This window comes from Trifolium pratense, linkage group LG1 (genome assembly GCF_020283565.1).
Source record: "Trifolium pratense cultivar HEN17-A07 linkage group LG1, ARS_RC_1.1, whole genome shotgun sequence".
NCBI classification, from domain to species: domain Eukaryota; kingdom Viridiplantae; phylum Streptophyta; class Magnoliopsida; order Fabales; family Fabaceae; genus Trifolium; species Trifolium pratense.
Genome location: NC_060059.1, coordinates 11984211 through 12006013, shown reverse-complemented (window position 1 = coordinate 12006013; position 21803 = coordinate 11984211). Strand labels below are relative to the sequence as shown.

General features: G+C 33.9%; 3 protein-coding genes and 1 long non-coding RNA gene across 7 annotated transcripts; 2 read left to right on the top strand and 2 right to left on the bottom strand.

Annotated features, from left to right (window-relative positions):
* Positions 1–534: 534 nt before the first annotated feature.
* LOC123884881 lies at positions 535–5561 on the bottom strand. 2 transcript variants are annotated; one of them, XM_045934141.1, is made up of 10 exons: positions 5404–5561; positions 5029–5056; positions 3989–4350; positions 3847–3907; positions 3221–3459; positions 2343–2544; positions 1568–1705; positions 1356–1456; positions 1158–1276; positions 535–745 (listed from the first exon to the last, which is right to left on the bottom strand). In XM_045934141.1, the coding sequence occupies exons 1-10, from the start codon at positions 5437–5439 to the stop codon at positions 679–681; spliced, it is 1353 nt and encodes a 450-aa protein (XP_045790097.1). In that variant the 5' UTR covers positions 5440–5561; the 3' UTR covers positions 535–678. The 2 variants fall into 2 exon arrangements, with proteins under 2 accessions (XP_045790097.1, XP_045790165.1); XM_045934209.1 differs by lacking the exon at positions 535–745 and having other exon boundaries at positions 1157–1286.
* A 1799-nt stretch (positions 5562–7360) lies between these two features.
* Positions 7361–14171, bottom strand: LOC123884755. 2 transcript variants are annotated; one of them, XM_045933989.1, is made up of 8 exons: positions 13640–14171; positions 13503–13563; positions 12877–13115; positions 11999–12200; positions 11021–11308; positions 9772–9974; positions 8734–9690; positions 7361–8661 (listed from the first exon to the last, which is right to left on the bottom strand). In XM_045933989.1, the coding sequence occupies exons 1-8, from the start codon at positions 13991–13993 to the stop codon at positions 7591–7593; spliced, it is 3375 nt and encodes a 1124-aa protein (XP_045789945.1). In that variant the 5' UTR covers positions 13994–14171; the 3' UTR covers positions 7361–7590. The 2 variants fall into 2 exon arrangements, with proteins under 2 accessions (XP_045789945.1, XP_045790010.1); XM_045934054.1 differs by having other exon boundaries at positions 11021–11302; positions 13640–14170.
* A 181-nt stretch (positions 14172–14352) lies between these two features.
* On the top strand, positions 14353–15791 carry LOC123885042. Its single transcript, XM_045934294.1, has one exon. It carries the CDS (start codon positions 14470–14472, stop codon positions 15634–15636), a length of 1167 nt encoding a protein of 388 aa, XP_045790250.1. The 5' UTR covers positions 14353–14469; the 3' UTR covers positions 15637–15791.
* A 2583-nt stretch (positions 15792–18374) lies between these two features.
* Positions 18375–21697, top strand: LOC123884679. 2 transcript variants are annotated; one of them, XR_006800916.1, is made up of 3 exons: positions 18375–18715; positions 19779–20144; positions 21319–21697. It is a non-coding gene; the product is annotated as an uncharacterized LOC123884679 (long non-coding RNA). The 2 variants fall into 2 exon arrangements; XR_006800903.1 differs by having other exon boundaries at positions 19600–20144.
* Positions 21698–21803: the final 106 nt, after the last annotated feature.

The window sequence follows — 21803 nt, the reverse complement described above, 5'->3', positions numbered from 1 at the left end:
ATTTTACATTTATCAGCTAGTTAAACCGCTAATTTTATCAAATACTTCAATTAGTTTATTAGCTAAAATAATCGGTCATCAGCTAGCTTATCAACTGACTGCTATTTTTACCAAATATAGCCATTGATTTGATAAATAACTCATTGGTGCCATTGATTAACAAAAATTTCCCCTTTCCTATTTTTTTTTAAATATATTTGTTTTGCTTCTTCTTTTACATCAATTTTTTATTTATGTACTTATTTTTAATAGATTATGTAATGTAGGTGTATAATGCCCTTACTACATTAACCGGAAAGAAAACTTGTAGGGTTTGTTTGATAACCTGAATAAGAGACAAGATATGATAACCGTTTCATTTTGGACATGAGATCTAGATGATATAGGTTGGTAGTAAGTCATTTAGTAAGGATTGTTGGTGGTGGTACCCCATTGTGAAGAGGGGTCCAATGGTCAACTCATTCATTTTATCAACATGCGGTCATTATAAACATAATAAATCCTGCTGTCACATGAATAAATGGCAAAACCAGCTGAAACAGTAAATTTCTTTTCATTTCTGAGAATATACAGTGTCTCTTATCGTTGCCGAAATAACAAACAAGCAAAAATGTAATGCAGAGAAATCTCAACCACCGCTTACAACAATGTCTGTTACAACAGAACAAAATGAATGGCTTACGATCTTCTTTCCAACCTCCTTTCGCTAGATCTTCTCTCCTCTGCCTCTCGTCGTTTTTGCTGCCTGTTCAAGAACATAAACGATGGCAATTAATTAGCTTAGTAGTAGCTAAAAAATTACTCCTAACTTTATGAAGTAACATTGACAACAAACAAGGAACAGAATATGTCAATAATCCATTGAAGTGAAACTGTTTAACTTGTCTTGGGTGCATTAAGAATATTGCAACAAGTATTGATGTCAGCTTAAAACTTTTGAAAGAGTACATAGCTGAAACGTGAATCACAAACTTGGTTTATATTCTAGCTTTCTTTAAGTACATGTGAAGTATTAAAAGGATAACAGGCAAAACATACTTTGAAATGTCTCAAGAACACGTGCCAAACTAAAATCAAATCTTAGAAATTGAAAGCACGACCAAAATCAAAAGAGAAATAAAATGCACAAAGAAGTTCAAGGTAGTTGACCAACTTACGCAAATTGCATGTATCCACCGCCAGCATTAGCAGCAGATAAAATTGCTGCATGAGACCCAGCTGTAGATACAGAATCCTGCCCCACAGAGGGCAGAGGATTTTTTCGATCACCATCCACCTGTCATTCACTAGAATTTAGTAAGCACAATGATGACGATCACAGAAGTTGCGTTCACGTTCTGTTTAGATATAAATACCTTGTCCCATTTAGATTTTTTGTTCTGTCTACCATCCCGATTAATAGAATCAACTGCAGGAGGCACCAGATGCAAACCACCTGTAGAAGCAGCAGAGCCACCTATGCAAAAAGTCAACATAGAAGTGCCATAAGAATATAACATAATATATTGAAAAATGACTTCTTAAAAAAGTTTCAGCACTGCACAAATAAACTAAGTGGTTTCCAAACCTGTAACAGGCATGCTGATCCTGGGAGCACCAAGCATAATTCCTGGTTGCGTACCCCCAGAAGTAAAATCAACCTTCTGGTTTTGGGCTTTCTTCTTCTCTTGCTCTTTCCTATCACTTTCCCGCCTCATATCAGCTTCTGTTTTGGTTAGGTAACAGACAAAATCAAATGGGGGCAAGTAATGTAAAAACCAATGATGCCCATAACACCACTGACACTAATAAAATAGCTGAGATAGGAAAACTATTTGCAGTATTTACTTTAAACTAATTAGTAGATGAACACAAGGGAACATGCAAAAATCATGAAATAACAAGAACAGATGCTTCACTTCAACTAAACATATATTGGTTTGCCAAGTCAAGACCAACAAAATTTGTCAAAAATTATGGGAGAGGCAGTAGAGTAAAACTAATAATAAAAAAATCAAAGGCAAGTCAAAATTTCTCTAATTTACTGATGTTCATATTCATAATATGTAGTCTGATCAATTATACTTCACGAAACTTATCATAATTACTCTAACACAGGTTCTAGTAAGTCAGCCTGAATGATAGTCTCAAAGTTATCATGAGAACAGGAAAACAAATAGCCATCAAAAGCCCAAGTTTCAGTGGCAAAAAATATAGATGAACTCAAAAATGTGCAGCACTACAATTAGTTTGTGACCTATTAAATAAATACATTAATTAATTAAGGTGAAAACAGGAACAAATTACACACAAATACCAGTAACATTGAGCCCAAAATGGAGGGAGAAGAGCAAATTACGGACCTATTTGATCATAGAAGTCACTTGAATCATATCCATGAGGGTCAAATACATCTTTACTGAAGCAAGACCCTATTTGATCAATATCCTGGTACCTTACAGCATGCAGTAAAAAGTCAGGGTTTCGATAGTCCTTCCTGTTGCGAACTTCTGCATTAAAACTTTTTCCAGCTTTCTTATACTCCAGAAATTTATTTATTTTTCTCTGCAATGACATCAATTTAAAGGCAATGATGAAAATTGACGAGGAAATAAATTTGAAAAGTCTAAACGTAACTAAACTACCAAAAGCAAGAGATTCTATTTACAAACTACCTATTCCTGACCACTACATAGAACACAAAGCTTTACCAGATTGCAACAACAATCGAGTGCTTTTCAATTCCAACAGATGATGAGATCAATTATATGAAGGGTAACAAGTGTCCTAACTCCAATGGGCAAAAGTTAAGGAAGCAAAAATAGGAGTTTTACATTAGAAAACGCAATTTTTACACTTTTAAAAACTTGATTACACACTTTCCAACATAATATTTTAACATTTATTTTCTTAACCAATGCACTAAGGGCATCCATTAGCATTTTACTTATATGAATTGTATGGTATAAATATTACCAATTTACCATATCATGTAAATTAGTAGATGCTAAGAAAGAGAGGCCTAGGAAATGCACAGATGCTGACCAACAAATAAAGTTAACAAGATAAAAAAGTTGAATTCAATCCTCTAATTGCTAAGAAAATGTATGAATTCATTGGCAGTAAAGAATATAGAATGCAGATCAAGACCAAATCACACCAGTTTAATTCAGCAACTGCCTAGTTCTTTATGACATAACCAAATGGCATTCTTATATTATACCATTTTAACAGAACTTACTTGTAGCTCTTCTGAGCATTTAACTTTGGGTGGAGGAGGAAGAAATTTATCCAATGGATCTACAGGTTTATCCTCATCATGATCTGCTTCTCCTTCAACCTCTGCATCATCAGGCCTAATCATGTCGTCATTATACAAGGCATCAGATTTCAATGTCTCGGAAAATTGGGGAGTGTTAGCTTGATTATTAGGTGTCAAAACTTGGACTGTTCCCGATGATGTTCTATCCAACAAATCACCTGCAGCAATGCATTACATTAGGAAGTAAACGAGACATAGAAACTACGAAGCACATAAACAGACACCGGACATGCCACTGACACGTCGACACGATAATAATTTAAGAAAATGACATAATTCAATGTGATCATATGTGTCGGACACTGATGCGTGTCCGACACCAGGACACGCCTAGTCCAAGGAGTGTATGTGCGCGCTTCATAGCATAGACAACATACACAAATCGATAGTAATGAAATCGAACAAACACAGCAAAGCAAAGGCAACATGTGAAAATTGAATATAAACCTTCTATTTATTATTACCATTTCAGACTGCAATTCCTAAGCAATAATACAAATTGTTAAAAATGAACAATCACAATGAGAAACAAAAATTCAACTTACCATTGGTTACATGAAGTTGATCCCCAAACATGACTCTACCACTACCATCTATCTCTCCATCCTGCAACAAAAACCAACTAACACCCATTACATTTCAGAGTATAATCTAACCATAAAAGGCTCTGAATGAGAAGAAAAGTACCTCAGGTTCAGGTGACATTGCTACTTCATCGTGACCATAATCAACTATCGTAAGCGTAGCACTTCTACTGCTCCTCAATTCAACCTTTAGTTGCTCCTGCAATGGCGTCCAACTCCTCTCTGTCGGAGTAAAACCATCACCGGCTACCTCGTTGCCGGAATCAGCAACCGTCATTCTATCCGTATCGGCTGCCAAATCTTCCTCCGCCACTTGTTCAGCGGCCTCATCTTGCTCCTCTTCGCGCATCACGTTCTCTTCTTCTTCTTCTTCGGCGTCTTCCATTTCGTCGTCACTGTTATCGTTGTACATGGATAATAAAGCGATTCCTTCCGATTGCTTCTTTTTCGATGCCATGGAATGAACTAGGGTTTTGAAAGAAGAACAATGAATTGAAGATGGTAAGTAAAAGAACGCGATGCAATAATATAATATAATTATTTTTTTGATAAAAACATATGTCAATCAATAAAAACATATGAACGGGATGGTTAGCAATGTGTGTGCAAAAATTATTTGTTTTATAAAATGTGGGTGCAAAAGAAAATCATCCTATAAGTGAATTTTTGATGTGCAAAAGAAAATTATTTTGGGGACGTATATTCTGATTATGGTACTCCAAAGGGGTGCTAAGTGAATGCAATAAAAGTTTTTGTTACTCTTCAAAATTTGTGAATTTTTTATTGCTTTTGCGGTAGTTTGATTGTTGGGAATCTAGACGGGCACGTATGTATAAATTTTTATAAGGTTTTCAATTATATTCGGCCCAAATTAACGTGCCACTATAATGTGCTAATTATAATCCTTATTTTATTTATATAATTAAGGATCTTTATGAGGTTGGAGTTTTTATGAGGATCCTTATTTATCTTTAATTGTGGAAATCCTGGCTCACAACGGGATCCTTATTTGGATCATTTTGTTCTTGCTTAATTTGTTTTGGCCACAATCAACAGGTTCCTACTTGGCTTGCATAAAAACTATGCTAAAACAAAACAAAACAAAAAATAAAATAAAATTATCAGAACCACATAACACGTTACCTGGCTCACTGAGCAAACGCTGTGTTTCCTGAAGAAATCAAAGAAAGGTCAGTTAGCAAAACTTTAACAAAGATCAATTCAAATAAATAACGAAGAAAAACAACAAAGATCAAAGCACAAAAAGAAAGTTGAATCTCGGATTTAACCCCAAGACTTCGATTATTATTATTTCTTTAATTCATCATCATCACTGAAATTAAGCTAAATAAAGTGAATTTTTCAATGAACCCTAATTAAGAACATGCAATTTTGCGATTAATTAACCTAATAATCGACCTAAAAAGTTAGTATGAAAAGATTTAGAGTATTCTAGGTTTTGAAATGAATAAAAGAAATCGATGAGAGAAATTGAAATAGGGATCGATTGAAACGAACCTTGATGATTCTTCGAGGAAGGTTACTGTTGGCCATTATTGGGGTCGATTGCAAAATACGCAATAGGGCTTTGAGTTTCAGAGAGAGAGAGAGAGAGAAAAAAAGGTTTCTCAAAATTTGGTTAATGAAAAAGCTCAATGAAACGAAAATACCTTTCTCTCGCTTCTTTTATACGGAGTAGTAGTACAAGTTTTTTTTGCTTTTGAAAAAAAAAATATTATTTATACAAATTATACTTGCTTCATAAGTTTTTGGGTCTTTGATATAAAATAAAAAAAAAAAGATTTTGGATCTATAAATATTTTAACAAATTATACTTTAATTTTTTATTTATTTTTAACAAATTTTGATGCTAAAGATTTTCTTTTACGATATTTTATGTATTTTTTTTAAGATTTTTTTTTTAAGTCAATCTTACGTATTTTTCACATCTTTAATGAGTTTGTATATTTTTGTTTTCACCAATAATTTAATTTTTTTCTTTTTTTTTAAAAAAAAATGATTTACAAGAGAGATTTTTATCATGCATTTAGGGATGTTAACTATATCTGTAAGTGGAGATCGCCACATATTCAAGGATATGAAGACAAAGAATTTATCAAGGATACAGACGATGAATTTATCGGAAAGGGAAAACAGAGAGGTTTGGGGACGGGGATAAAGTTTTACCCCACAACTTATAGAGATGTTGTCCTCCAATATTTTAGTAAGATAACATTTGTATATGTATATTCAACTAATTTATATATTATTGGTGGGTCAGGCAGTCGTGGAACGTCTTATGTTTTGGTCAGTTTATTAATAAAAAAAATTTGTTGGTAAAAAAAATGTGTCTTATGTTATGATGAGTTTGTTAATAAAAGATTTTTTTGTTACTAAAAAAAATCAAGGGTATTGTTGGTATTATGAAAAGTCCACACCAAAACTCTAAAATTATGTTTTTGTTTTCTAGTAAAGAATTTATAAAATTGGATCCTGGCTCTGCCGGGATGGTTAGTAATGAATTTTCTGATCCATTTAATTTTATTTGGATCCTTATTTGGATTCAATATCTTTAATCAAAGAAAATTATTTTGGATCCTACTTCCTAATGAATCAAATAAGGATCCTTAATTGGTATTTATCTTTGTTTTTTTAGGCGCCGTCTACGGTGCGCATGCATCATCAGCTGCGCACGGTACGCATGACAAAAAAACCGGATCTTGGGCGAATATTCCCGTGACACATATTAAATAATAATTTTCGTAATTCATTTACACGAGGGAGAATGTTGGTATTTCACATGGGTCGTCTTCTTCATCGTTTTTCTGTTTGTGTTTTCATCCACCCATGGCCATGATCAAATCGAAGAATCATTGAAGGAATAAAATTGACATAATTTCTGTTTGTGTTTTCATCCACCCATGGCTTGGTTGAAAGTTGCAGAAATTGGCTGCAAGAATGTTGCTGAGATTGCATTTGGGAACTGCAAGAATGTTGATGTGATTGGATTTGGGAACTGCAAGAATGTTGCAGATCTTGTTAACGACAAGAACAAAGTGATAGTAGTGACAATGATGTTATTTTTGAGTTGGAGTTATTCAATGTATCAAGTTCACTGTATCAATTGAATTTGAATATGAAATAGAAATGGTTTTTTTGAGACGATTCAAACACAATTTTTTAAGAAAAAAGCGAATATGCAGGTAATTTTTTGAGATTTTCTGCAAAATTGTCTCATTTTCCTCTCAGGTTACTTGATAGCTTAGCCAAGTGCAGCATGAATACACCAATTGTTTAGAATCTTTTAATAAATTAGATGGATTTTTGATAAACACAGAATACAATGGTGTTACAATATTTTTAGAAGTTGCTCTGCTATGGTTGTCTTATAAACACAAGCTTTGATCCATGCTTGTCAAGTATAACATACATTAAGCATCACCTTCACAGATTGTTGACATAAAAGTTGGACAAATTGACATAACACTTGATCATAGTATTTGACAAAATAAGGACACGAAAGTACTACAAATGTAGCATTCAAAACAAACATATCAGTGGTAAGCATCCAAATGATAAATTGTTTAACCAACAGATGCACTAACTAGTTCAATACAATCAAAATAACGCAACAATGATACAACTACTCAACTAAAACATCAATATTAACTAAAACATCAATATTACATTATCAGGGTAACTTTCTCATGGCCATTTTCTCATTGCTGCTAAACATATTCCAACTCTTGGATCATAAAACTGTTGTTGAGTCAAATCATGAAACTCTCGAGTTAAATCGGCACCTCGTTTGTCGACATCATCCGTATTAATTTCACCATCTCCTTCTTCAATGTCATCGATGGTAATTGGATTGTCTTTCAATGTCCCCGGTGCACCAAGTTTTAGCTTTGGACCGGAATAGAATGTCCTGCCGCTCCTTCTCAGCTTTGTGAAATCAAGTTTTTTGACCGGTTTTTTAGATTTCGAACCTTTTGAAGATGCCGTGGCTTTTACCTTAGATGGAGATTTCAAGTTTGATGTTTCGACGTCATCAATCTGAATTTCAACATGTGGTTGAGGTTCAACATGATCCACCGCAACTGGATTGTCTCGGCAAAGCCTGCCGCTCCTCCTCAGCTGGCTGCAATCAACATTTTTCTTTTTTATGCGACATTTCGAAGCCGTTGCAGAAGGACCTTTCAAATTAGACGTGTCAGCGTGATCAATTTGAATCTCAACATGTGGTTCGGGTTCAAGCCGATCCACCGGAAACGGATTGTCTCGGCAAAGCCTTTCGCTCCTCCTCAGCTGGCTGCAATCAACATTTTTCTGTTTTATGCGACATTTCGAAGCCGTTGCAGAAGGACCTTTCAAATTCGACGTGCCGGCATTTACTTGTTGAATTTCAACATCTGGTTCCGGTTCAACCCGATCAACTTGAACTGGATTGCCTCGGCAAATCCTGCCGCTCCTCCTCAGCTGCCTGCAATCAATATTTATCTGTTTTCTGCGAGATTTTGAAGCCGTTGCAGAAGCGGTTGTCGGATTGTGATTTTGAGTAGATTCTGATGTAGCAGAATGTGGGATTGTTATTGGTTGTGTAATCCTTGCTTTTTTGTTCACACGATGTACTCCGACATTCACTGGTGTAGAGGTAGTGGTTTGGATTGGTGCAGCTGCAGTTGTTTCAACTTGTGCAGATGAAGTGCTTTGATCTGCTGCAGTAGAAGTGTTTTGTAATGAAGCATGTGCACCTCCCTCTTCAGATGATTTCCTCTATAATAAAAAAGGTTTAAGTTAACAAAAAAAAAAGTTTAAAAACAATAACAACACAAACATTTTTATTACCTTCCCTGGTGGAGCTAGCGGGTCTTTTGTAGTATTTCTGCAACCTTTGGCATTGTGACCTCGTATTCCACAAGCTTTGCATTTATATGTTGAAGGCCTATCAACATAGACTCTGACTTCGTCGGGCACTCTTCGGCTAACCTTTTTTCGCTTCTTTGGTCTCTCTGGACCTATGTTGCAACTTGGTGGTAACATTTCCTCATGTTTTACACATGGCCACATTTCTTCACCATTGATTGGAGTCACACTAAAACTATAGCATTTCTCATAAGCATCTCTGGAATAATAATAATCTACATAATCTTGAGGTGTCTGCGATCTTCTCGTCATTGCAGCCACAACATGTCTGCATGGAATTCCAACCAGCTCCCAAAAATTGCAGGAACAGGTCCTGTTGGCAAGGTCCACAACAAATGAATTACCTCCCCCAATTTTTTCAACCTCACATTTATCATCATCAGACCATATTGGCAACCATCCCGCACTTAATGCGATTTCTCTGTTCAGCCTCTTCATTGGCATTGGCATGATCCTATTGTTCCAACTACCAAGCCGGAGTTCATATTTAATGCTTGCAATCCTATTCATGATGTATTTTCTTACCCATTCACACATTGTTACTATTGGTTTGTCTGTAGCTACCAACATTGTTGCATCAAAAGCTTCACATATTCTATTCATAACAACATCACATTTAGCATAGAAACTGAAAGCATGCTTACACCATAATTTTGGATCATGTGCACTTAGCCACTCCCATGCTTTTTTGTCCAAAGACTTGAGTTCATTCATTTTCTTCTCCCATTCTTGTTGGTAGGTTGCCTTGGCTGCTCCCATTATCAAATCCCTGATTACTTCACCTCCTTTAAACCTCTTTTTGAAATTATCGTACAAGGACCTCAAACACAGCCTATGCTCCACTCTGTCGGACATGTCTTCAAAAGCAGGTATTAAACCCTGCAATGATAAACAAACATAATAAATGAGATGCATAACAAAAATCATATCCAATAATAGACAACCCACATCTAATCTTACTTGCTGTTGATCAGAAATAAATACCAATCTCTTGTCAGCTCCAATATCTTCTAGTAGTAAGGTTACAAACCATCTCCATGATTCTTGTGTTTCATTTTCAACAACCGCAAATGCTAATGGATAATATTGATCATTAGCATCTCTTCCAGCTGCAATCAGAAGGTGTCCGCCAAACTTTGTTTTCAAATTACATCCTTCCAGACCAATTGTTGGGTTTTTGTATATTGGCTACATTTTGCAAAAACATATTTTAGCCAAGTGTTGAGACAAGTGTGCTGACCCCAAGTGTTGTGACAAATGTTGTGACACTTTGGAACAACACCTGACTCTGTTCTGCGCGCGCCAGCTAGACGTTATTATTTTCTACTCAATCTTTTGAAGATCTGTTTGAAGAATTGTTTCAAGGTTTCTTACAGAGGAAGGCGCACGTGTTTAATGTGTTTCATGAGGCAGCTAAACCCTAGTTTTATTTTCCAAAAGAATTATATTTTTGGAAAATATATTTTTGCGGTTTCAAAAATATAACTATTGTTTTCAAAAATATATCACTGCTGCCGCAATTCTAGAAGCCCTAATTTTGTCTTGAAGCCCAAGTTGTTCTACTACTATAAATACGAAGGCAAGCATATGGTTTCAAGTATCTAAAATCGTGTATTACAAAGTGTGTGTTTTTAGGGATTTTAGAGTGTTAATTGTGAGCCTATCTTGTGTCTCATTGATGCAAGCTTAGGACCTGAGTGTTATTGAGTTGTAAGTATGAACTTCTCCTAAGCTTTGAAGTACGGAGATTGTTCTATTGTGTTGTGTGGTTTACTCGCAAGCTTTTAAGCAAGAGTGAATCCTAGTTTCTTAGGAGTGTGTCTCCACCTGTTGTGCTTGTGTAATTGAATAGCAGCGCTGTCTGTGTTGCTAAGGTGGGAATTGGGACGGGGTCTCATATCTAGGAGTTCCTAGGTAGAAGGGTCATTGGGTAGTGATTAAGTGAGAAGTTGTAAACGGGTGAGTTTAGCTTCGAAGTGATACTGCTGATAGTGGACTTCATTCCTGGATTGGTATCCCCCAGAGTAGGCTTTAGGCTGAACTGGGTTAACAACTCTCGTGTGTTATTTACTTTACTGTTTGTATTGTTTTATGTTATTTGCTCTGTTTATAGACAAGTGTTGGCGCACCAGTGACAACATCTGTCTACAACAGACAAGTGTTGCTACACCTTGAGCAACACCTGTCCACTGTGTGCCAGGAATTTCACCAATAAAAGGTCTGCAGCTAGCCATAAACCCTTTCTTGCATCCGTCAAAGCTAAAATAAAAGCTTCCAAATCTAGGTTTGATGGTAGGGGCTATCCTCTGAACACTTATTTCTGTCGTGTTACCTTTAGAATGCTTCTTAAGTTCAGCTGCATACCTCCATAACAGTGTGTACTGTTTTGCACCATTTTCTTCAACAATCTCACTTGCTCTTGCTTTTGCTCTCAATGCCCTTTTATATGATACTCCAACATCTAGGTTCCTCCACATGTCACTCATTATGTCTGAAACTTTAACAATTTCATTAGACATTAATTTATCCGCCACCTTTTTAGCTACCCACCCATAGTATGCTGATCTATTGTTTATTACCTCTTTACATTTGTGCTCTCCTTTCCAAGTCTTAATAACGTAAGTGTGTACTAATAAAATAGCTGAGATAGGAAAACTATTTGCAGTATTTACTTTAAACTAATTAGTAGATGAACACAAGGGAACATGCAAAAATCATGAAATAACAAGAACAGATGCTTCACTTCAACTAAACATATATTGGTTTGCCAAGTCAAGACCAACAAAATTTGTCAAAAATTATGGGAGAGACAGTAGAGTAAAACTAATAATAAAAAAATCAAAGGCAAGTCAAAATTTCTCTAATTTACTGATGTTCATATTCATAATATGTAGTCTGATCAATTATACTTCACGAAACTTATCATAATTACTCTAACACAGGTTCTAGTAAGTCAGCCTGAATGATAGTCTCAAAGTTATCATGAGAACAGGAAAACAAATAGCCATCAAAAGCCCAAGTTTCAGTGGCAAAAAATATAGATGAACTCAAAAATGTGCAGCACTACAATTAGTTTGTGACCTATTAAATAAATACATTAATTAATTAAGGTGAAAACATGAACAAATTACACACAAATACCAGTAACATTGAGCCCAAAATGGAGGGAGAAGAGCAAATTACAGACCTATTTGATCATAGAAGTCACTTGAATCATATCCATGAGGGTCAAATACATCTTTACTGAAGCAAGACCCTATTTGATCAATATCCTGGTACCTTACAGCATGCAGTAAAAAGTCAGGGTTTCGATAGTCCTTCCTGTTGCGAACTTCTGCATTAAAACTTTTTCCAGCTTTCTTATACTCCAGAAATTTATTTATTTTTCTCTGCAATGACATCAATTTAAAGGCAATGATGAAAATTGACGAGGAAATAAATTTGAAAAGTCTAAACGTAACTAAACTACCAAAAGCAAGAGATTCTATTTACAAACTACCTATTCCTGACCACTACATAGAACACAAAGCTTTACCAGATTGCAACAACAATCGAGTGCTTTTCAATTCCAACAGATGATGAGGTCAATTATATGAAGGGTAACAAGTGTCCTAACTCCAATGGGCAAAAGGTAAGGAAGCAAAAATAGGAGTTTTACATTAGAAAACGCAATTTTTACACTTTTAAAAACTTGATTACACACTTTCCAACATAATATTTTAACATTTATTTTCTTAACCAATGCACTAAGGGCATCCATTAGCATTTTACTTATATGAATTGTATGGTATAAATATTACCAATTTACCATATCATGTAAATTAGTAGATGCTAAGAAAGAGAGGCCTAGGAAATGCACAGATGCTGACCAACAAATAAAGTTAACAAGATAAAAAAGTTGAATTCAATCCTCTAATTGCTAAGAAAATGTATGAATTCATTGGCAGTAAAGAATATAGAATGCAGATCAAGACCAAATCACACCAGTTTAATTCAGCAACTGCCTAGTTCTTTATGACATAACCAAATGGCATTCTTATATTATACCATTTTAACAGAACTTACTTGTAGCTCTTCTGAGCATTTAACTTTGGGTGGAGGAGGAAGAAATTTATCCAATGGATCTACAGGTTTATCCTCATCATGATCTGCTTCTCCTTCAACCTCTGCATCATCAGGCCTAATCATGTCGTCATTATACAAGGCATCAGATTTCAATGTCTCGGAAAATTGGGGAGTGTTAGCTTGATTATTAGGTGTCAAAACTTGGACTGTTCCCGATGATGTTCTATCCAACAAATCACCTGCAGCAATGCATTACATTAGGAAGTAAACGAGACATAGAAACGACGAAGCACATAAACAGACACCGGACATGCCACTGACACGTCGACACGATAATAATTTAAGAAAATGACATAATTCAATGTGATCATATGTGTCGGACACTGATGCGTGTCCGACACCAGGACACGCCTAGTCCAAGGAGTGTATGTGCGCGCTTCATAGCATAGACAACATACACAAATCGATAGTAATGAAATCGAACAAACACAGCAAAGCAAAGGCAACATGTGAAAATTGAATATAAACCTTCTATTTATTATTACCATTTCAGACTGCAATTCCTAAGCAATAATACAAATTGTTAAAAATGAACAATCACAATGAGAAACAAAAATTCAACTTACCATTGGTTACGTGAAGTTGATCCCCAAACATGACTCTACCACTACCATCTATCTCTCCATCCTGCAACAAAAACCAACTAACACCCATTACATTTCAGAGTATAATCGTAAAAGGCTCTGAATGAGAAGAAAAGTACCTCAGGTTCAGGTGACATTGCTACTTCATCGTGACCATAATCAATTATCGTAAGCGTAGCACTTCTACTGCTCCTCAATTCAACCTTTAGTTGCTCCTGCAATGGCGTCCAACTCCTCTCTGTCGGAGTAAAACCATCACCGGCTACCTCGTTGCCGGAATCAGCAACCGTCATTCTATCCGTATCGGCTGCCAAATCTTCCTCCGCCACTTGTTCAGCGGCCTCATCTTGCTCCTCTTCGCGCATCACGTTCTCTTCTTCTTCTTCTTCGGCGTCTTCCATTTCGTCGTCACTGTTATCGTTGTACATGGATAATAAAGCGATTCCTTCCGATTGCTTCTTTTTCGATGCCATGGAATGAACTAGGGTTTTGAAAATTATTGAATAGGATTTTGTTGTAGAGTTGAAATTCGAAGAAAAACAAGTGTTGATATTCAACGAGTGGAGAAATTGATTGTATGAAAATTTGGAGAAATTGAAAATAAGAGAAAACGCAGGAAAATAATTGGGAGCGGAAACTCGAATTCGAACCAGAAGAACAATGAATTGAAGATGGTAAGTAAAAGAACGCGATGCAATAATATAATATAATTATTATTATTTTTTATTTTTTGAAAATCTCCTTATTTTCATTAATCACATATCTTTTTAACTAATAAATCTTATCTTTTTAAAAGATATTTTAGTAGATATTGTTTGAGATTTATTTTAGGGTTCATATTTCAACTATATATGAGTGTACCAAATATAGTTTCCCTCACTTCACACTTTCTAATCACGCTTGTTGTTTTTAGTGTTCTCACTTTGTTTTCTTTTTCCGTCTCAACAACATGGAAGTACCTCATGACATTGCTTTTGAGATATTCTCATGGCTACCGGCAAAAAGTATTTGTAAGTTCAATTCAACTTGTGAGACATTCTCTAAATTTTCACAAGAAACCACTTTTAAAACAAACCAAACTCGTAATTTGTTGCGGAAGGATGACACATGTTTCTTCATTCAACCCGAGAAAACAAGGCAAAAGTTCAAAAAAAGAGTTGAGTTACATTCTTTACCTAAAGAGAAACAATCTTCTGGTGTTCCTAATAATGTTCTTACATTCCTATCAAATTCAGTTTCTGTCTTAGCTTCTTGTAATGGTTTGGTTCTTTGCCGCACCATTAATGATGATTCACTTGACTTGTTCATTTGTAACTCAATCACAAAGTCTCGGTCTTCGATTCCTATCCCAGAGTCACTTCAAATAAACGATAATTTTGCAAATATTAATATCATGTTAGACTGCTCCCGTAGCAACCTAGATGATTACTCGGTGTTTTTGTTTAAAGAGACAAATTTCAAGGAATGGTCACCAACTTACATATGCAATGTTTATCATGGAAAAGAAGGCGCATGGAAAACAATGGCAAATAGATTTTTCCCCGGTGGAAGAGACATAAAATTTGACATGGCTGTGTTTCATAACAAAGCCATTCATGTTATCTCGGATAGTGCTTTTTACTTTACGAAATCAAGTGCTTTTTATGATCCATATATAATGTCTTATAATCTGGAAAATGGCACATCAACTTTGCTTAAGTTGCCAACAGAGGCGATAAAAGATTGTCATAACATGTGTAACATGAGCATATTCAATTGGGGTAAAGTCACAAGTTCCAATAGTTCCATTTGTTTGGTGAAATTAAGAGATTCTATTTTTACAATTTGGATTTTAAAAGATTATAAGTCAAGTTCATGGGAAAAGCTTTTGGAATTGAGAGTGGAAGCATTGGAATTGAAGGAGAAAAATCCTAATGTTACCGGGTTTACCATTATGAACGGTGATCTTTTAGTTTTTGCAACGGAGAAAAATGTTTATAGTTGTGGTTTAGACAATGAGAAATCTATGAAGGTTGAAGAAATATGCCAACACAACTGTGGATCTAACACTTGTTTTATCGCATACTCGGATACTCTTCGATCGTGTGGGACTAATGCTAAAACTATGTCTTGTTAGGAGATGATGTTGCATTGCTCTTCGCGGTCTGCTATTCATTTCCTCTAATGACTCAATTTAAAACCTACCGAAATGACTCTTTAAAGAAGGGCTTGGTTCACAAGAAAATAATGAGAGGGTCGAATTGCAACTGTAGTTGTTATATATTATATGTTGCCAAGTTTAGAAAGATTTTAGGGGATTTTTGAGAAGTTGTAATATCTTATTTCGTTTAATATAATTCAAGGTATTGAGTATTAATTTTGAATTTATTATAGTTATTTTCTTTCATATAATAATCTCTCCTGATAATAGTTATTCAGCTTCCGATGTAAAAATATTATTCAACTTTTTTTTAAAACTTGATTTTCTGTTTAGTGTCTTTTATTATATCACTTCTTATTTTCAAATTTTCTTTGGCTTCACAATTACAAAAATATTAACCGAAATAAAGCACTGGAAATGCGTAATCATATAACTGCCAATTTTGAATGTCTTACTGCAAAGGGGTACAAGAGGTTAAAAATATGCCTGAAGGTCATATATTGAATTTTTCTAGACAGTAATTATGTGCATAGATAATTAATAATGGAAAATGTAGAGCACACAGATTTTACAAATTTTAGTCAAATTAACTCAAATATCAAAATTTTGTCAAAAAAACTCAAATATCATAATCAACCACAATAAATTGTCAAGATACAGTCATTTATTTAATCCCAATTAAAGAAAAATTCGAGTCCATTGAAAATTTCAGCTTCCTACTATAGAGATTCCTAATGCCAACCATCCTTTAATAAACTTAATAGTCTGTATTAATATTAACAAATTGAAAAGATGGATATATTATACTTATAAATTGAGTTGACAAATTATGAAAAGTTAGAAATGACACTTCTAAATTTTTTAGTGTTGATGATCCAACTGGAATCCAGTAAATCGGATACCTGAACACAAGTTCAATTCATTAGATGCCAAACAAAGAAAAATTTAAGAAATAAATGACACAAATGATGTACTTTTTGACACCTACGTACCATGTCACGGAAAACCAACTATAGGGTAATAAATGATTTTCATGAGAAAATTGGGATCAACTTAGGTCAAATTGTTTAACAATGTCAACAATAAAAAATAGAACTTTCATTAACCATAGAAAAAAAAGAAGACCAAAATAAAAGTATTCAGTTTAATACCTTAGGTGAACAATTAATATTGACAGAAGGGAGGAACGAAGATACGAGACTATTCAGGTTATTCATTCTATAGGACTTAACAATGTGGACTCGTAAGAATCTACACGTGAGTCCTGTTTAGATGATTGATTGGAATTGGAACCACTTGAGTTTGTCATGATTGTAATAGCAAAAGAATTGGATTTACAACAGTTTTTTAGAATGAAACAATGAGAGAAAAAATTTGAATTATTGGACAGAAGAGTAAAAAACAGAATCAAAGATTTATGTGTTGTGTTTTGTGCTGAGAGTGAAGTTTATTTATAATTTATATACTTTCTAGAAGCAAGACAAGGGCACTTAATGTGTTTAATATTTTATAATTTTTAAGCCGTTTTATTTTTTATTCTTTCGACAAAATTGAAGACTTTAATTTAATATCTTTTATTTTAGAATGTTAACATGTGACCATCAAGATAAATGTGAAAAAAATTTATTGAACTTGTGATGTATTCAATTTCCTAAACATTAAATTTTTTGTATCATTAAATGTTATATTTCTATTTTTAGATAGTTTAACACTTGCCCTTGAAGCAAAAGTTAACATGAACTTTTTTTTATTTACTTTATTTTCTTGTAATTCCATGTTTGACTTTTTATTAATCTAATCTAATTTATATAAGAAAGTTGATTGTTCTGGTTAAGTCAAAAACACCCTTACTTAATTTGCTGCCATGTGTCCTAAATAAGGATAATTGATGTCCAAAACCGAACTAAAAGTACACAACATTTGTCAAGTAACCAAGTCATCTAAGCCATATTTCATCTTGTGAGTGCAAATGTTACTTTATTGAAAGACATAGTTGCATTTTAACTAAGCCACAAGTCACATAGTTACTTTTGAAAACAAATGCATGTGACAATGTTATTTGTTTTGCAAGTTGTCTTGAGTTATCTTTTAGAGGCAAACTATGATATTCAAATTTCAAAAGTAAAAAATAAAATCTATATTTTACACGAGATAAATTCTAACTGATATAAATTTTAACTATCATATACGGGACAAATTATCACTGATAAAAAATTTAATATAATTATCATTTGTGATACAAGTTCTTACTAATAAAAATTTCAAAAAAAAACCATTTTACACGGGGTAAATTCTAACTGATATATAATTATTATTTTTTGGTACAAACTGATATATAAGTTTTAACTATCATATACGGGATAAATTATCACTGATAAAAATTTCAAAATAATTATGATATGTGTGATAAGTTCTCACTAATAAAAAAAATAAAAAAAAAACTATTTTACACGAAATAATTTCTAACTGATATATAAATATATTATATGTAATTATTACTTTAAATTTAAATATTTAGAATTGCAACCAATTTTGATTACCAAAATATAATTTAAAAAAATATTGTCGTAATGTTTCGACGGATCTATTACTAGTTTTTTATAAAGATTTTTTATTTTTTGAAGATAATGTCAACTATAATTCTGGAAATAAAAAAGCGCAGACAAAAGCAATTAAACATTATTGTGTTTTTGTAGTGACTGGTGACAGTGAAATTTGCTTTCTGAAAATGACACACAAAAGCGCTTTTCTGGAAATTACTTTCCCGCTCACAAAGTCGCATTCCCACCAAAATCGCTTACACTCCCAAAATCACTTTCCCAGCAATGTTTTAACTCGCTTTACATTCCCGACAAAATCAACTCAAAATCGCTTAAATGCAAACTCTCAGCAAAATCACCGAATCGGCGCAAAATCACTTATTCGGAGCTAAATCGTACTTGATGATTTCGTTTCTTCTACTTCTTCTTCATCGGAGCTAAATCGGACTTCAAGATTTTGTTTCTTCTTCTTCTGAGCACAATTTTCGTTTCTTACACACTGAAGAGTCCACACTGTAAGTGAAATCTCTCTCTCTCTCTCTCTCTCTCTCTCTCTCTCTCTCTCTCTCTCTCTCTCTCTCTCTCTCCATTCTGTTCTTCTCTGAGCTTATATCGAAGTGCGATTTGTGTTTGCATGTTGGTGATTTTAGGTTATTGTTGTGTTTGATTAAGTGATTTTTGCAAATGTGATTTCTAATATTAGTAAAAAATCTGTTAAGAGTGAAGATTAATTAAGAAATTAGGGTTAAGAGTGCAAGTTGAACTATATTGAATTGAAATATAGCCTAAATAATTTTTGTTGAATTATGATGTGATTTTTGGTTGTGAACTTTGTTTCAATGATGATATATCTGTCCATAGTTTAGACACAATAATTTCAACTAGTTGAACTAAGTAGCTGAATTATGATGTTTTTGTGTGTGTTTTGGGTAAATAGATCAAAAATTAGTCTTTTCATTGTGTTTTTCTTATTATAACACGTAGTCATTTGTTATTAGTTGAATGCATTATTTTGCGGTTTCGGTAAACCTTTTTTGTGCTTGGCATGATCATTAACAATTAGGGTGCTTCCTGTCCAAGTCCCTTGATGGTGGTGGCTATTGTAGTTGGGATTATCCACAAGTTAGAAGAGATTTTGCTGAACTTTTTCACACTACTTTTGTTGTTGGTACATATTCAGGTGTAAATGACTTTGACAGGACTCTCTTTATTCCATGTACAAACTAGTTATTTGTTTCTTACTCATATTTCACAAGTTTGGATATTTTGGGGTTCTCTTCTCATTCTAAAATTCGTACCACTTCTATAGTTGTTATGTGCATATAACTTTCGCTTCATGAAAATGTGGTAGAGACTAGAGCGTTTAAGTTCTTTGATGTTCTTTGTTTATTCTTTTCAGTTCACTTCTAATAGGTAATACCACCCTGTAGTTCTATGTGGTTTTGCTGCTTCATATTGGTAATACCACCCTGCTTCATATAGATAGTTTATTCTTTTTAAAATAATATTGGATTATTTGCAGTTTTGATAAATAATATTGGATTATTTACTACTCTGATACACGGTTTTGGTGTGTAGTTCTATGTGGTTTTGCTGCTTCATATAGATAATTTACAAAGGAATAACTTGTGTTTAAAATTGAAAGGCTGCATGCATGTATGCATAATGATATACGGAACAGGTTGTAGGATGGTGATGATGTCTCTTGGTAGTGTACAGCTTGTAGCTTCTAAATCTTGAGAGTTGTTGGATTTAACTATGAGCATTCTAAAGTTGGTGAATCAATTATGGAGATTTCTGGACATTATTCATGTCTCAACCTTCTCCCGTTAATCAAGTTTACAACAAATCAGAGTATAGAAGGAATTAAAGGACTCTTAAGGAATTGGTGACTTGAAGTCGGAATCTTGAGCTTAAACAAAGATTGATCATCATTTAAAAGAGGTGAGTTCCTTTAGATTAGATAGCTCACTTACCAAATTAGATCCTCACCATGTTATGAATTAGACTGGGTTTTGGGTAGTTTAAAAACTATTTTTTTTCTCGATATGATTAGTGTTGTTATATTTGATGAGAATTAGTACCCATTAATTAGCTTCTCTCAATGACTTATTTGATGCATGTGAATCAATTTATGTTTAGTGTTTTTTCCCTTTGTTATGTTGTTAAGTTATGGCTAACATTTAGTCAAAAAAAAAGTTATGGCTAACATGATCTTCATTGCATCTAGAATAGTGTTGATATTGGACCGGATTAATTAGCTAACATATCAGAAAACTGTGCAGGAAAACACAGCAGCAGTTCCTGCGCCTAGAGTGCAGACAACAGTGTGTGTCCCCTGCAACCGCGCGCTTAAAGCGCAGCCAGTGCGCTTAAAGTCCCTTTGACAGCCCTGTTTTACCCTATTATGTGTTTTCGGACACTTTTGGGACACCGTAATGTCCCTAATGGACTAAGATTAATTAGGAAAGAAAAATGTGGCTGTTAGTTTAACCAATTGCTTAAGTTTGGGTAGAGAAAACAAATAGAATACTTTGGATTAGATGTAATATAAGTTGATTCAGGACAGGTAAGAAATTATCAGTATACCGTTCCTAGTTATTAATTTGTTTATCCACTAATACCAAAGAAGCGTGTTAATTAATGACAAGTTATAAGTGCTTATTGAAGAACAAAAATAAGTAATAAGCAAAATAATAAAAGACCTAAAAATATCAAGATAAAAGAAAATACTGTGAGTCTCAATTCATATATTGATCGGTTGCATCGACATAATTACAAAACAAAGCTGTATGTAGTGTTATGAACACTTCAAGAATGCAACAAAAAATAAAGAAGTCTTAAAACTAACTCAGTAATTAATAATTTGTGAAAATCTTACTACAATGATTCATCAAATTCCTATACTTTAAGTCTATACTCTTTAATTTGAAATTCATGTTGAACACTTTGCCGTGCATGTCATATGCAGTGACATATATTCCTTCTTCATCATCTTCACCTTCTTTTAACAATGGCAAGAAACGATCGACCTATTGTTGTTGTAGATTCTTTCACAAATCTTTTTGCCACGAAAAGTTATTTTGAATTTTCTAATAACCTCCTTCTTTTGGAATAGGTTTTGCAACAAAACTAGACCATCAGCTGCATCATGTTCATCAGGAGTGAAGACACTGACTTTGGTTTTTATCTTGAAAACTAGAGAACTTCTATGTTTCAAGTTGAGATTCTTGAAACTTTGGTTCTTGCTTAATTTGGTTTCTTTCATGTTGTCTTGTGTAATGGGAGCGTGAACGGAATGGGTATTGGATAGCTTACTATGTGAAGAATAATGTGAAGACTAAGTTGCGATTCTTGAAATCTTGAATTTTGCCTAATTTGGTTTAATGGTTTAATACTTTAATGATGTATCTTGAGCGACAAACATTCAGTGTTAACTACTCTGAATAAAAGGATCAATATATATAATGGGTAAGAAACCCTAATTGTGCATTAAATGCAGTGCTTGCTGTTAAAAAGATAACAAAATCTATTTACTTAGCTGTCAAGAATATCAAAATAATAAGTTTTTGACACAAATTTTTTTCTTCTATTTATCCATTT

What these genes read in the sequence shown, in the direction of transcription:
- LOC123884881 (XM_045934141.1), bottom strand. Translation starts at nt 5,439, where the DNA reads ATGGCCAACAGTAACCTTCCTCGAAGAATCATCAAG. An exon ending in GCGTTTGCTCAGTGAGCCAG is followed by an intron (nt 4,351 to 5,028) that starts GTAACGTGTTAT and finishes TCAAAACCCTAG; the next exon opens with TTCATTCCATGGCATCGAAA. An exon ending in AAAAATCTAAATGGGACAAG is followed by an intron (nt 1,277 to 1,355) that starts GTATTTATATCT and finishes AGTGAATGACAG; the next exon opens with GTGGATGGTGATCGAAAAAA.
- LOC123884755 (XM_045933989.1), bottom strand. Translation starts at nt 13,993, where the DNA reads ATGGCATCGAAAAAGAAGCAATCGGAAGGAATCGCTTTATTATCCATG. An exon ending in CAATGTCACCTGAACCTGAG is followed by an intron (nt 13,564 to 13,639) that starts GTACTTTTCTTC and finishes TTTTTGTTGCAG; the next exon opens with GATGGAGAGATAGATGGTAG. An exon ending in AATGCTCAGAAGAGCTACAA is followed by an intron (nt 12,201 to 12,876) that starts GTAAGTTCTGTT and finishes ATGTCATTGCAG; the next exon opens with AGAAAAATAAATAAATTTCT.
- LOC123885042 (XM_045934294.1), top strand. Translation starts at nt 14,470, where the DNA reads ATGGAAGTACCTCATGACATTGCTTTTGAGATATTCTCATGGCTACCG.